At 42.6% G+C, this 14085-nt stretch overlaps 1 protein-coding gene across 1 annotated transcript in view; it reads right to left on the reverse strand.

The window, feature by feature from the left end:
- LOC149317572 (uncharacterized) overlaps positions 1-14085 on the reverse strand; it is a 72993-nt gene continuing 58908 nt past the window's right edge. The window contains exon 3 of the mRNA XM_089518387.1: positions 1-142. Within this exon, the coding sequence (XP_089374513.1) occupies positions 1-142 (142 nt within the window). The remainder of the gene's footprint in view (positions 143-14085) is intronic.

Consider the following 14085-nt stretch of genomic DNA (forward strand, 5'->3'; position numbering starts at 1 on the left):
TCAATAGCTTTGCATTTTGAAATGGCTATTCTTTCTAGCTTCCTTCTCTCTTGCTGTTCCTGTTCCTGTTCCACCTTGAATTTTAAACAATGGATTCTCTTGTTCAATGACTGGAGGTGTGATGGCTTTGTTGTAATTAGGCCTAGGAATGGGAAAAACATTTAGTTCATTTTTTAACAATAATTTTGCAAAATTCATGGATTTTTTCATATTAAAATTAAAAGAACTTGAAAGTTTAAAAGGATTCAATGTGGAAGAAACCCAAACTGGATGATTAATCTTTTCAGGTAGAGCTCCGAGTGCTTAAACTTAAAAAGACTAGAATCCCATACCCTCTAACATTTCACAGAAAAAAACTAAGCAACTGATTGAAGAACTCTGAGCAACTTCCAAGTGTGGCCAAGATGGCAAAAGCTAATAATGAAGAACAAAATACAAGCTAAAACAGCATATAGCAGTTTGTTTTTGCCTGAGCTTCCTGGAAAATGCAATACTGTCTCCTCCTGTGCTTTCGTCCCTGTTGAGTTAACTGAGTGCAATCTATTTTTTTCACTTTGAATTCAGTTTGCAGTGATTGAAATAAGATGAGGACAAGAGGTAAAATGGGAGGTGCAGAGAGAATCTGGGACATTTTGAAGGCACCTGAAATAGTGGGATGACAGAAGATTAATTGGGATTTTCCCTGCCAATTCAGGACCATTGGAGGATAGTGAGTCCTGTCTGTTCTAGTGCTGAATTAGAGTTGACACTTTTTCCCAATGAGGACCTTCTCATCTTTAATCTCTACATGGGAGGCAAGTTCATCCAACAAGGTGTTTGGGCTTGGACAGCAGAAAAGGTACATTCAGGGTACTTGCTAGGCCAACCCAAATTATATCAAGCTGGTTGCTCTGAGGAGAACCAGTGTATACCATTTTTGCTCTACTGTATGTTTTGTCCTACTGTATGTTTCTTTGTGGTTTACAATGCTTGCTACACAACATCTCATTGTAAGCTTTTATCAGTAAAACTGTGGTGTATTTAATTCAATTGAGTGTCTTCTTTCAACCTTGCTCTGACCTGCAAGGTTCTTTTTTTTAAAAAAATCTTGATCAAAATAGGGTCTAAAACACACTGCAGAAATAATGCAGTTTGAGATCACTTTAACTGCCCTGGCCCAATGCTAGGGAATTCTGGAAGCTCTAGTTTTGTGAGACATTCAACCAGTGAGTTCTGGTGCCACAATAAACTACAATTTCCAGGATCTCCTAGCATGGAACTAGGGCAGTTAAAGCAGTCTTAAAATGACTTATTTCTGCAGTGTGTTTTGGACCTAAGTAATACTAACTGAAACCAGGGGTGCGCAATTGTAGAAGTCTAGCAACTGAACAGGTCACTATCAGTCAACAGACAACTTGAAGATACATGCAGACAGATATAGAGAGCATCTGAACACAACATGAATTTGCAATTTCCACTGACACACTCTGCTGAAATGAGGGAAAGTGTGAATCTCTGTCTATGCACTGGCCTAGAATGTCTTGGATTTGTTGATACCTAATCTCTGCTTTTGAATGCAACCAGATCAACACCATAGCCCACACCAGAGATCCAAAACATGTTTACCATTTACACATGAGAAGATGAGCAGGGATGTGTATACACTAAATCAAACTGCCAGTCCCAGCTACAGGTGACCCACTAAGTCAGCTGATTAATGGTAAGTCAACAATTATGTTAATCAACTCAGTATTCAGTAGCCCTGTTCTAGTTCAGACTAGCAACTTGATAATAATAATAATAATAATAATAATAATAATAATAATAATACAATTTATTTATATTTCCCACCTCTCCCTGTTGATCGAGACAGGATTACAACCAATTAAAATAAATACATATAGGCCATTTCCTTTATGCTTTCTTTATTCTTATTGCCCTTCATGCACATGGTTTTTTCATGATTTAACCAGGGATTGACAACTGTGGCCATTCAGATATCTTCAGATTATAATTCCTTATCATTAGTTCTGGTAAATAGGATTGATGGGAGTTTTAGGCCAACAGCCTCTGGAGGGTTCCATCTGCCTGCCCCTGAATTCTCTTGTCTCACAGACAGAGGAAGCACCCTATAGAAGAGACCCAGTCTGCATGTGAAATGAATAGGGACAGAGGAGAAGCAGAGCAAGAGTGCTCATACACTCATTTAACTCTTGTGCATGTTGTCCAGGGACAGTCATCTGTAAAACTACTTTTTCAACTGTTTTTAAAATGCCCCCTTTCTCTCTTCTCCTCCCCCTTTCCCCCTTTGTCATCGGCCTTCTTAGTAGCTATAAACTGAATCCAAAAGTCAAAAGTAGTTTGTACTCAGTTATATCAGCAGGAGGGAGTTTTGTCCTTTTCAGTAGGGTCAGGCCAAAGCAGACTGCTGCAGACTCTCCCAATTTGTGTGTTCTTCCTCATTAATAACTTTGGCCATGTTGACCACACTCTGAGGTTGCTTGACTACACATGTCTCAGTTATCAACTCAAGTTGAAGAATGTGGTCAGTTGACAGTTACACATGCTTATAAGCTTGAATTCAGCTTGTAGTACTTCTCAGTTGGTTACTGAGGGATCTAGGTTTTCAAGGGAGCTCTCAAAGAATATAGTAACCTACCCACCTGGAGCCCAGATATCTCCCCCACACAAATATCTTTTGATCAAACAGAGAGATCAAATGCATCATTTTTAAAATTATTTGGAAATCATTCATTTAGGACCACCCAATTCTTCTATATCATTTGTTTACAAACACCATATCAGCCTTCAAAACCTAAACTCAATGTAATTTATTTTTAAATGTTGTTATATATATGTATTTTAAGCAGAGTGAACATGGCCTAAACAAAGCCTGGAAGAAAAATGGAAAGGAAACAATGGAAAACAGACAATTTATTTACAATGCATACAATGCACAGTTAGAAACCTCCAAGATGAAATAATTTTCTCTAAGTAGATCTACAAAATTGCATGATGTCTGGATGGACTTGAATCTGGAATGTTGTGTTTGACATATAACAAAAATGGATACCATATTGTATTAAATGTTGCAGATTTTATGTGATCTTTAACAATCTTTGTGTAAGAGGTTGTGGGCAGGGCCGGTGTTCCGGCCACGAGGTTGGGGCTTTTGGTCTCCATGGCCATCTAAAGATGGGCCTAAAGTGTGCCCCCGTCACATGCTAGGGGTTGGCCAAAAGCGCACTGCCCATATTGGCCTCACCCCTAGCACGTGATGGGGGCGTCAAAATGGCAGCGCCCTGTACAGATGGGCACCACCATTTTGACACTATGGATGCTTAGCGTCCACACGTCCTGGTGCATTTGTGACGCTGCAAGTGTGCCATTGGCATATTGCGGTGTCACAAACACACCGCAAGAATAACCCACTTTTTAAGGGTTCTTTTTGCTCCGCGGTTTACAGACTCATATAGAGTCCCTGCTACTCAGTGCTTCAGGGCCGTGCCCGAAATGCCTTCTCAACCAGTTAAAGTTCAGTCTTCTCCCTTTCGCTGGTTGAGGCCCGTGCTCGCACTTCTTCCCTCACGGGTCCCACCAAGTTCCTTCCAAATTAAGTAGACTTCAACCTGCACAGCCCCAACCTGGATTCCCAAAGTCCTCTCCTAAACTACCTTCCCAACAGGAGTCGACTAACTTGATTGCCTGATGGGGGGCGACTCGTGGATGTCCATGAGCTGCTTGTAGACTAGTGGGGCACCCCACCCACAGGGGACTCCATGTTACCTGCATTCTCCCTTGTCCATCCGCCTCTCCACAACCCTGTCTTCTGCGTGCGCTCCTCCTCCCAAGCACCTCACCCTCCTTCCTTATATGGGCCCTGGGCACTTCCTCCTCACCCCGTGTCTCCTCAACTCTTCCCTCCTCCTCCTACCTCTGGAGGCCTTCTGGGTCCTCCTGACTACCTGTCTGTTCTCCTGCCCGCTCATCCCAAACCTACTCCTGTGCCACCTTTTCACAGAGGTAAGCTTATCTTGTATATCTCAAAGCCTCCAAACCATACATTGATAGCCAGAAATCCCAGATTCTTCCATTGGTTTGCAATTTTTTTGTTTGCTGCTGTTAAAAGTTCTGCACCAAAACAGTTCTGTGCTGAGAATCATGACTCAAATTTGACCACTGACTACTGCTTCATTTTAGGTCCGATACAAACAGACAGGAAAGGGCAGCAAGATTCTACTCTTTTCTGCCCCAGATTGGTGCCGTTGCAAACACACACCCCGGCACCAATCCAGCCTCCACAGAGCACAAAAAGGAGCCAGTTTTTTTGGCTCTTTTTTTCTGCCACTGAAGTGGTGCCATAGCCACTGCCGGGTGGCTTGATCATGCTCCTTTGGCACAGCACTATTTTGGGTGCTGAATCACAGGGACATCATCAATGCATGCCCCATCTGAATGGGAGTGTGCAAATATGGTGCCTGAGCAGCGTGGGGATGCTCAGCCCTCACCCTGCCCACAGACCAGAGCTTTTTGCCCATCTATATCAAGCCTTAGTCTCCTTTTGTGTCCTGCACCGAACTCTTGCCAGTTGCCCTTATCTATAATGAACAGTAATATGATAGTCATATTTTGAACACATTGTGGGACATCATGACGCTTTGGAGAAGATAATAATGCTTAGTAATTTTGAAGGTAGTAGAAAAAAAGACCACAATACAGATGGATTGATTCAGTCAGGGAAGCTATGGTCCTAGGTTTGAAAGACTTTGGTTTGGCTGTTAATATTCATAATATCATAGAGCCGGAAGAAACCACAAGGGCCATCCAGTCCAACCCCCTGCCATGCAGGAACACACAATCAAAGCACCCTCAACAGATGACCATACAGCTTCTGTTTAAAGATCTCCAAAGAAGGAGACTCCACCAAAGGACTGTCAAACCTTTGGTGGAGTCTCTGTCACTGTCAAACAGCTCTTACTGACTGGAAATTCTTCTTAATGTTTCAGTGGAATCTCTTTTCCTGTATTTTGCATTCATTATTCTGTGTACTAATCTCTGGAACAGCAGTACAAGCTTCCTCCATCCTCAATGTGACACCTCTTCAAACATTTAGAGAGGGCTATCATATCATCTCTTAACCTCTTCTCCAGGCTGAACATACCCAGCTCCCTAAGTTGCTTCTCATAGGGCTTGGTTTCTAGACCCTTCACCATTTTGGTCACCTTCCTCTGGACATGCTCCATTTTCTCAGCATCCTTTTTGAATCATGGTGCTCAGGAATGGATGCAATATTTCAGGTGAGGCCTGACCAAAGCAGAATAGAGTGGGACTGTTACTATACTTCAATTGCTGCAGCCTAGAATTGCATTGGCTGTTTTAGCTGCCACATCACACTCTTGATTCATGTTCCACTTGTAGTCTACTAGGACCCCTAGATCCATTTCACATGTGCTGTTGCTAAGACAGGTGTTCCCCATCCTATATCTGTGCATTTCAATTTTTTTTTCTCTAAGTGCAGTACCTTACATTTCTCCCTGTTGTAATTCATTTTGTTAGTTTTGGCCCAGCTTTCTAATCTATTAAGGTGATTTTGAATTTTGATCCTGCCCTCTGGGGTATTAGCTACTCCTCCTAATTTTGTGTTGTTGCTGTTGTTGTTTGCTATTCCACATGTGTTTCTTTCTCCTTTCCTACAAAATGAAGTGTTTATAGTTTAGATATGTTTCTCCTACCATTTGAAGTTTTTGAGACTTAGTGTATCTTATTGCCAGCATTCTTAGTTTTGATACATTTGTTTTAATGATCTGGTGCTGATGCATTTAAAATTGCACATAAAATCAATTGAAAATGTTTGTCCGAGACACATAGTTACATGCTATCCCACCCAGACCACATTGTATGATTACACTGTAATCATGCAAATAGTTACTTCATGACATATTGTTATGATTTTCTGTTCTATAGCAGAAGTAATAGCATTGCAAACTCTCTGAGATCTGAGACAAAAGTTTTCACCTCAGTAGGTAAGCCATTCAATAAAATCAGCAATAACAGTTCAGTTTATACAACAGTTCTACATGTAGTTATGAACTCAAGTCAAGTCAAACTTTAATCAAGTAAAGCCCAATCAATAAACCATCTGAGCCAGAGTACTTTCCATTTAATCCAGTATAGTCCCTTGACTTCAATTGAAGCAAATGAACTTAAATCCTAGTACTGTGCTATCCAAACCATTTAACCATATGCTTTGACTTTAAAATATTAGACGGATCAAATTTATGGGAAACACTTGATAACAGTGGGGTGCTTATAAAAGGGCTTATAAAGTGTATTTATTCTACCTGGATTTTGTTTAAGGTAACTGTCATGGTGAGAAACTACTATTGTGGCCTCAACTCTATATGACTGAGAGTCTGGAAATTTTACTTTTTTAGTGGATAGCAATGCTCAAAAGCTTCCAACCAGCATGCCCAGTAGTAGCCAAGCTTTCTGAGGAATTTGTAATCCACACAAAAGTATGATTTCCAAGCAGTCAGTTCAGATTAGCGACAGTGTATCCTTCACTTGTGATTATTGCTACTATTTATTCCTGATTAGGGATGTAAAGAATACTTGGAAATTCCTCGTCCTCAGTTTTACAATAAAAAGGTTTCAAAACTTCTCATCTAGAAAATAGATAACCATCATGAAAATTTTCATGTTTGGGGATTTTTCCATGCAAAATTTTCAAAAGTGGGGGCCACCTTTTGTGCAAAAACCCCAACCTTTTGCTTAAAATGCATTGATTCCTGATGGAAAAAAACCCACCGATTTTACACAGACAATTTGTTTTACAAGAAAAGTCCTGAAGTCCCCCCCCCCCCAAAAAAAAAAACAGAACATACAAAATGTACAAAACTGATCAGGAACAGGGAAGTAAAATTTATAAGCAAGGTTATAATAAGTACATCCTCAATCCTGATCAGTTTATTTCTCCCTCAATGTATGTGTTATTTGTTTGGGAATAGAGGGCCACCTGCTAAACTCCCAGAATCTACCCTGTAAGCCACCAAGAAGGCCCAAGTTCCTCCTTCATACAGCTGTGCAGGTTAAGGGATAGACTGGAAGACCTTCCCAAAAGATCTCAAAACATGGACAGTCTCATAAGTAGGACCCGGACCATATATGGTTTTATAATATAGTTGTCCCTCCATATTCGCTATGGTTAGGGGAACAAGACCCCCGTGAATATGGAAAAACCACAAATAACAAAAACACTGTTTTTACCTGAGAGGACACCTCTCTAGGAATCTATACACTGACCATAGAATGTCACTGGAGTAGCTACAAATGGTCTTTCAGTGCAACTTTTTGTTAAAGTTGACCAGAGTTGCACTGGAGGACCTACAGTCGTAGAGAGAACATATTAATGAACTCCGTGAATAATCAAATCCACAAATATCAAAGCCCAAATATGGAGAGATGACTGTACACAATCAGTACTTTGAGTTGTGCCCAGAAACAGCCAATGAAGCTGTTGCAACAAAGGAATTGTGTGTCCCCTGTAACCAGCCCCAGTTAATTGTCTGGCTAGAGCTCCTTGAACAAGCTGAAGTTTCCAAACAGTCTTCAAAGGCAGCCCCACATAGAGTTTGTTATAGTAATTTATACTGGATGTAACTAAGACATGTGTCACCATGGCCAGATCTGGAATGGATGCTGCTGGTGCACAAGTCTTAACTGGTCAAATACACTCCTCGCTGCTGCTGAAAAGTGAGCTTCCAGGCTTAGAGTTAAATACAGGAGCACTCCCTCCCCTAATCTGTAGATCTGTATCTTCAGAGGGCATGCAATCCCATTCAAGACAAGGTGACTTGCTATTCCCTGATCTGTCTTTCAATTGACCTGGAGTACCCCTGCCTTGTCTGGATTAAGTATCAACTTGTTGGCCTTCATCCAGTCTATTAATGATGGCAGGTACTGATCTAGGATCAAAACATCTTCTTTTGATTGTGGTGAAAAGAAATAGTAGCGTCCTATATCATCCTCATACTGATGTCACTGGGGCCCATCCTCTCCCAGCAACATTTAAAATAGCTTGGGGGACAGAAACAACCCACAAGCCAATGCCAAGGAGCCAAACAGGAGTTCCACAGCACTGCTTTCTGGGTTTGTTTCTCCAGGGGGGAAAAAAACCTTCTTCTTTCTTCTTGGCTTTACTTCGCAAACAAAGATTCAGGAAGGACTCATCCGTGCTTTCTACAAGCGGGTTGATGATGTTGGATGTATCCTTCCAGCCTGTGCAATGTTTTTTTCTGGTGAAGCACAGTGTGCACAGAACTGGCCTCACCCTTTAAACCAGAGTTTCGACTGCTGAGGCCTTGACAAGCATGGACAGTGGCAGCGAGATCCTCAGGTCGTAGGTTTGAGTCGTTTCCTTCTCTTAGATGGCTGACCTTACAGGCTTAGACTAGCACCATCTGCCCGGGTTTGGGATTAGAGTTTTCCTTCTCCTAGGATGGTTGCCATAAGGCTAGAGAGCCCATCCTGCCCTTTGGCGCTCTTGGTCAGACCCTTCGGTTTTGACCTGCCTGGCATGGGAGGCCCTACCGGTGGCTATTATACCACCAGCAGCATAGCTCACAACTTCATTAGGGTACGCAAGCCTCTCCCCCACACAGTCAGAGCATAGCTGGAGGGGAATAGGAGGCCGGAAGATGACAGTTAAGGAGGGAGGAGCCTCTTCCTTCAGGTTAGCCCTAGTGGAGCTGGGTCTGCCAGGGAAAAAAACCCAGAAACCACTGTAAAACAATGTCTCCAAGTCCCACCTCAGAAAGCTCAGAAGAGAACCATGGTTGATGGTATTGAAAGCTGCCAAGAGGTCCAGCAGAACTAACAGGGATTCATTCTCCTTATCCAGTTCCCTGTATAGGTTGACCACCAAGGCAACCAAAGCTGTCTTTGGAGATTAACAACTGCCTCCAGTGCCAGACTTACCTCTTCTGAATTTGAGCCAAATTCGGAAGTTAGGCTGATTTTATTGCACAGACTTTCCCCTCAAAATGGCTTCCCGTTGCCTCCAGTGTTGAATTCGGGGCTTGTAAGTCACTTCAGTGGCCATTTTTTCCAAAAAGTCCGTATGATAAAATCAGCCTAACTTCTGAATTTGACTCAAATTCAGAAGAAGTAAGTCAGGCACCGGAGGCAGTGCAATAATCTCCAGTGTGTCCCATAACCAGTACTGAAATCAGATTAAAACAGATTTAGGTAATCCATCTCAGCCTAGAAACACTTGGAGCTGAGAGACCACTACAGGCTCCAGTACCCTAACTGGCTGGTAATTATTCAGTCGGGTGGGATCCGGGAAGGGCTTTTTCAGCTATGGTTTTATAACTGCTACCTTTAAGCAAGATGGAACTCTGCCTTGTTGTAGTAAAGCATTAACAACTCCATATACCAATTCAGGCAGTCCCTCTCTGGCTTTTTAATAAGCCAGGAAAGGTAAAGATTTATAATACATGTGGTAGCTCTCATCTCTCAAAAAATTCAGTCCATATCTTTGGGGTACACAAAGTGGTCTCAAACTGGATTATTTCTGCAGTGTGTTTTGAACCTAAGGTGAGGTATAAGGCACTGGTGCAATGGTTCTGTAACTTTTAGTTGTCAGTATGTGTCATAGGGGTCACCTTGTCTTTCACCTCAAGCAAGAAAATATTTTGAACCAATTCTTAAAGGGTATATGCTTTTAAAGAGAATCGGCAGCTCCAAACATCTTGTGGGTGCTTCCTGCTACAAGAGAAGAGCGGCCTGTGGTTGCAACAATTCTTAGACCACTTATCTTGAAGTACCACTGCCAAGTCCAGTGGGAGTGTCTCAGAGTGTTAATGGTTAGTGGCTTTTGCCTGCTTCACATTTCTGTGACACTGTGTGATCAAGCTTTATTACATTTGTAATTGTTTTGAAATCATACCATGCAACTCAGCTTCAGTTCAGCTATGCTACTAAACTACAATTCAGTTTTAGATATTTATTCCAAAAATCTAAACTCCCCAAAGATTAGTATCTATGCAGGTGTACTTCCATTGTCTCTAAAGGGAAGGGCATAACTAAGTTTTAACAAAAAGCGGGGTATAAATAAAAGTTTTATTTTATTATTTTATTATTTGCATGCAGAAACCACTATATATTCCTGAACACACTTGATCTCATCTGGATTCTGGAAACTAAGCTGGATCAGTCCTGATTAGGTCTTGGATGGAAACCCACCAGGTAATATCAGAAACCTAGTAGTACTAGGAAATTAATCATGGGTGAAAACCATATCATGACTTCCTTTCCCCCTCCCACTTTTTAATGAATACAGATTCAGGGCAGAAAAGGACCAGCTTCTCAGTTTGCTGTTTTAAAGGAAAATACCACAAAGGAATGCACATGAACAGAGAAACACATGGGGAAGCACGGAGAGAAAGGTACACTTTATCAGGGCCTGGAAGTCCAGAATGGTCAGCCCAGGCTTCCAGTCCTCATTACTATAAGAGAAAAATACAAACAAACTCAGTCATGTCTCATAGTATTTTGAGAAACTGATTTTTTAATTAATTTATTTTTATTTCTTGTTCAGACATTGAGATTTATTGAAATCTATCAGAAGCTTTGCTCGAAAATTCTCTAGCAACATTCTAAATCGCTGTTTATGCAGTTAAATCAAGATTTGTAAAACAGAGAGGGACAGCTGGAGAGATTAGTTTTCGCTGTGATATCAAGAACTATAAGTCCCAGAGTTCCTTGTCATAGATAAAAAGGAGAGACACCTGGTGGTAAGGGCAAAGCAAAGCACCACAAAACAGCAAAAACAAGTGCTGCTGCTTCTGGATTTGCTTGCTGTAAATCATACTCACTGTTTTGATGCAGCCTTGGGCAATGACAATTGCACATTACAGCACATATGCAAAGCATCCAATAATATTTTTCTTCTTTTTTACATTCCATTCAGACTTGAAATATATTTTGGAGCTGGAAGAGGTTTAGCTTCTACATGGCTTTGTTGTCAATGCACCTTTGGATTCATTCCATTTACGATGGCCCCATTGTAGGGTTTTCTTGACAAGATTTATTGAATGGAGGTTTGCCACTGTCTACTTCTTTGGCTAAGAGAGTTGACTTGTGGGTTTTCATGGCTGATCAGAGATCTGAACTTTGGACTCCTAGAGTCTCAGTCCAGCACCATGCCAACTCCTGGGAAGAGAGAAGCTAGACAGGGAAAGTTGTGAAGGGAGGCTATGGGGGCAGGGAGAAACAATACAAAATAGAGGCTTGTATCTAAGAAAAGGCAATTGGGGAAAGATGGCATAGGCTGCATCAACACTGCAGATTTAATGCAGTTTGACACAGCTTTATCTGCCATAGCTCAATGCTATTTGTAATTTATAATTTTGTGAGTTATTTAACCTCAGAGAGCTCTGGTGCTACAACTACAAATCCTAGGATTCCCAGCATTAATCCCAGCATTAGACATCTTCTTTCTAATACTCAGAAGGTCCACTTTGATTGAGAATACAGAGTGCAACTCCAGAAATTTTTGATATTTCCCCTGAGGAAGGGCAATTGGCGATAAGGCCAAAACACACTGGGGGTTTTTTAGGAAATAAAATTTTTTGATTCATCACACTGGTCTTTGTCTCCTTCCATTTTTCTAATGCAGAAAATGAAGTAAGCTTGTTCTTTCTGGCTCCAGAGACTAGGGGTAAATCTACACTGTAGAAATAATGCTTTTGACACCACTTTAAGTGCTGTAACATAATAATAATAATAATAATAATAATAATAATAATAATAATAATAATAATAAATGTTATTTATACTTCTCACCTCTCCCAATGGATCGAGGTGAGATTACAACCATAAAACAGCAGTTACATCTAGATTACATGCATTAAAACAATGTATCACTCAAAAATATAGTTTAAAACAATAAAACATCATCTAAAATGCACAATTACAGACAGAAGTGGGATTTTTCTTATAAATGATCGGGTGGGTAGGCCTGCCGGAAGAGATCCGTCTTAAGTGCCTTCTTGAAGGCATCTCTGGCGGGATACAGACGGGCAAAAAGGGGTGTATTCATGACGTCATGAAGGTAGAGCCTTCAGACGGGCCTTACCTGAATGCCGCCATGAACACGCCCCCCGCACGCCCCAAGCGGGAAGAAGCGGCATTAAAAAGGTGCTGCTTTTCTCCGCTTCTTTTCCGTTTGATGCGCAGCTGCGCAGCTCCGTCTGTAAGCTGCTGCACCGGTACACCAGAATTGCTACGCCGCTAATTTAAGTTGCCCATTTAAAAGCTCCGTGTCTGCTGTGTCGCATAATGAGTCGGGGTCCTGGAACATGCGCAGTTTGCAGTCAGGCTTTAATTGCAGCGTCAGCTGCCATGCAGGTGTGGAAGCTGCAGCACAGCTGCAGCGCATTTTAAGACTCGTAACCCTAACCCTAACCCTAACCCTAACCCTAACCCTAACCCTAGAGCAACATGTACGCATGCGTTGCTTGGAAAGTTTGGACTTTAAAGTGAACCCCTACACACATTCCTGTGCCATTTTCACCTAACAATAAAAAACGCTAAAACTGTAAATATTTACATATATACAAGGGAGGTGATGGGGGATGGCAGGTGGACAGCGGTGGCAGCGGCGACAGCTGTGGCTGTGCATTGCAGATTCAGCACGAGCGTGGGGACCAAAGGAGAGGAGGCATCTATGATGCTGGTGACACTGGCAAAGTGCAAGCGGACAAGGATGGCAACACCAGCTGATCACCAGCTGGCAGGAGACCACCATTGTTCTTGGGCAGAGCGGGGGGAAAAGTTTTAAAGGGGCTTGGGCACTTTAAATGTGCCCATAGGCTTTCTGCCGCCGCTGCTTAGCGCTGTAGCTGCGCAGCTGCGCATCCGCCAGCCGGCAAAGGAAAAAAAAGCCCCGTTTTTGGCCGCCCGTGAGGAAGCTGCCTCTCTCTTTGCAGCGTCCTCCGAGGTGGCGGTTTGGAAACTGCGGGTCCGAAACGGACCCAGGTGAGGCGTCTTCACTGCCCCCCATGTGGAAGCCCCATCTCCTGAGCCACGCCCCCGGGGCGGGCGGTCTGGAGGCTCCGTATTCAGCAGAATACACCTCCAAGACGTCTTCCCCTGCCCGTCTGTATCCCGCCTAAGGTTCTCTTCTGGCAAGTTGTTCCATAACTTGGGGCTATGGCTGTATACGCTCTATGGGAAGTTGATGTTAACCTGGTCTTTGAATATTCTAATAGATTCTTCCCAGATGTTCTGAGAGTGCGGGGTAGATTATGTAGGGAGAGACATTCCCTCAAGTAACTCGGGCCCAAGCCATATAGGGCTTTAAATGTAATGACCAACACTTTGTATTGCGCCTGGAAGCTAACTGGCAGCCAATGAAGAGATTTTAGCACTGGTGTTATATGGTCTGACCTAGATGCTCCAGTGACCAATCTGGCTGCCGCATTTTGAATCAACTGAAGCTTCCGAACTTGGTACAAAGGTAGCCCCATGTAGACCGTGTGACAGAAATGATAGATTACCAGTGCATGTACCACTGTTTCAAGGTCCTTTTAGTTCATGTAGGGACGCAGTTGGTGTATCAGCCGAAGGTGATACCAAACACTCCTGGCCATCGCATCCACTTGAGATGATAACTGTAGAGATGAATACAGGAGTACTCCCAAACGGAGAACTTTGTCCTTTAGGGGAAGTGTGACCCTGTCCAGGACTGGTTGACAAATCTCCATCCCTGGACTTGGGATTCCTATCACAAATATCTCCGTTTTCTCTGGATGCAGCTTGAGTTTGTTTTCCCTCATCCAGCCCATTACTGACCCTAGGCAGGCATCCATAGGAGAGATGCCATCTTTAGTCACTGTAACAGTCGGAGACAGAGAGATAGATCTGGATGTCATCAGCGTACTGATAACACCACGCTCCATGTCTCCAGATGATCTCTCCCAGCAGTTTCATGTAAATGTTAAACAGCATGGGGGATAGAATGGTGCCCTGGGGGATGCCAGATATCAGCTTTCTCTTAGAGGAGCAGCTATCCCCCAGCCTCACCATCTGGAATTTGCCCAA

The sequence above is a fragment of the Sceloporus occidentalis genome, unplaced genomic scaffold, assembly GCF_023333645.1.
Source record: "Sceloporus occidentalis isolate IW3139 unplaced genomic scaffold, rSceOcc1.0.p SCAF_3, whole genome shotgun sequence".
NCBI classification, from domain to species: domain Eukaryota; kingdom Metazoa; phylum Chordata; class Lepidosauria; order Squamata; family Phrynosomatidae; genus Sceloporus; species Sceloporus occidentalis.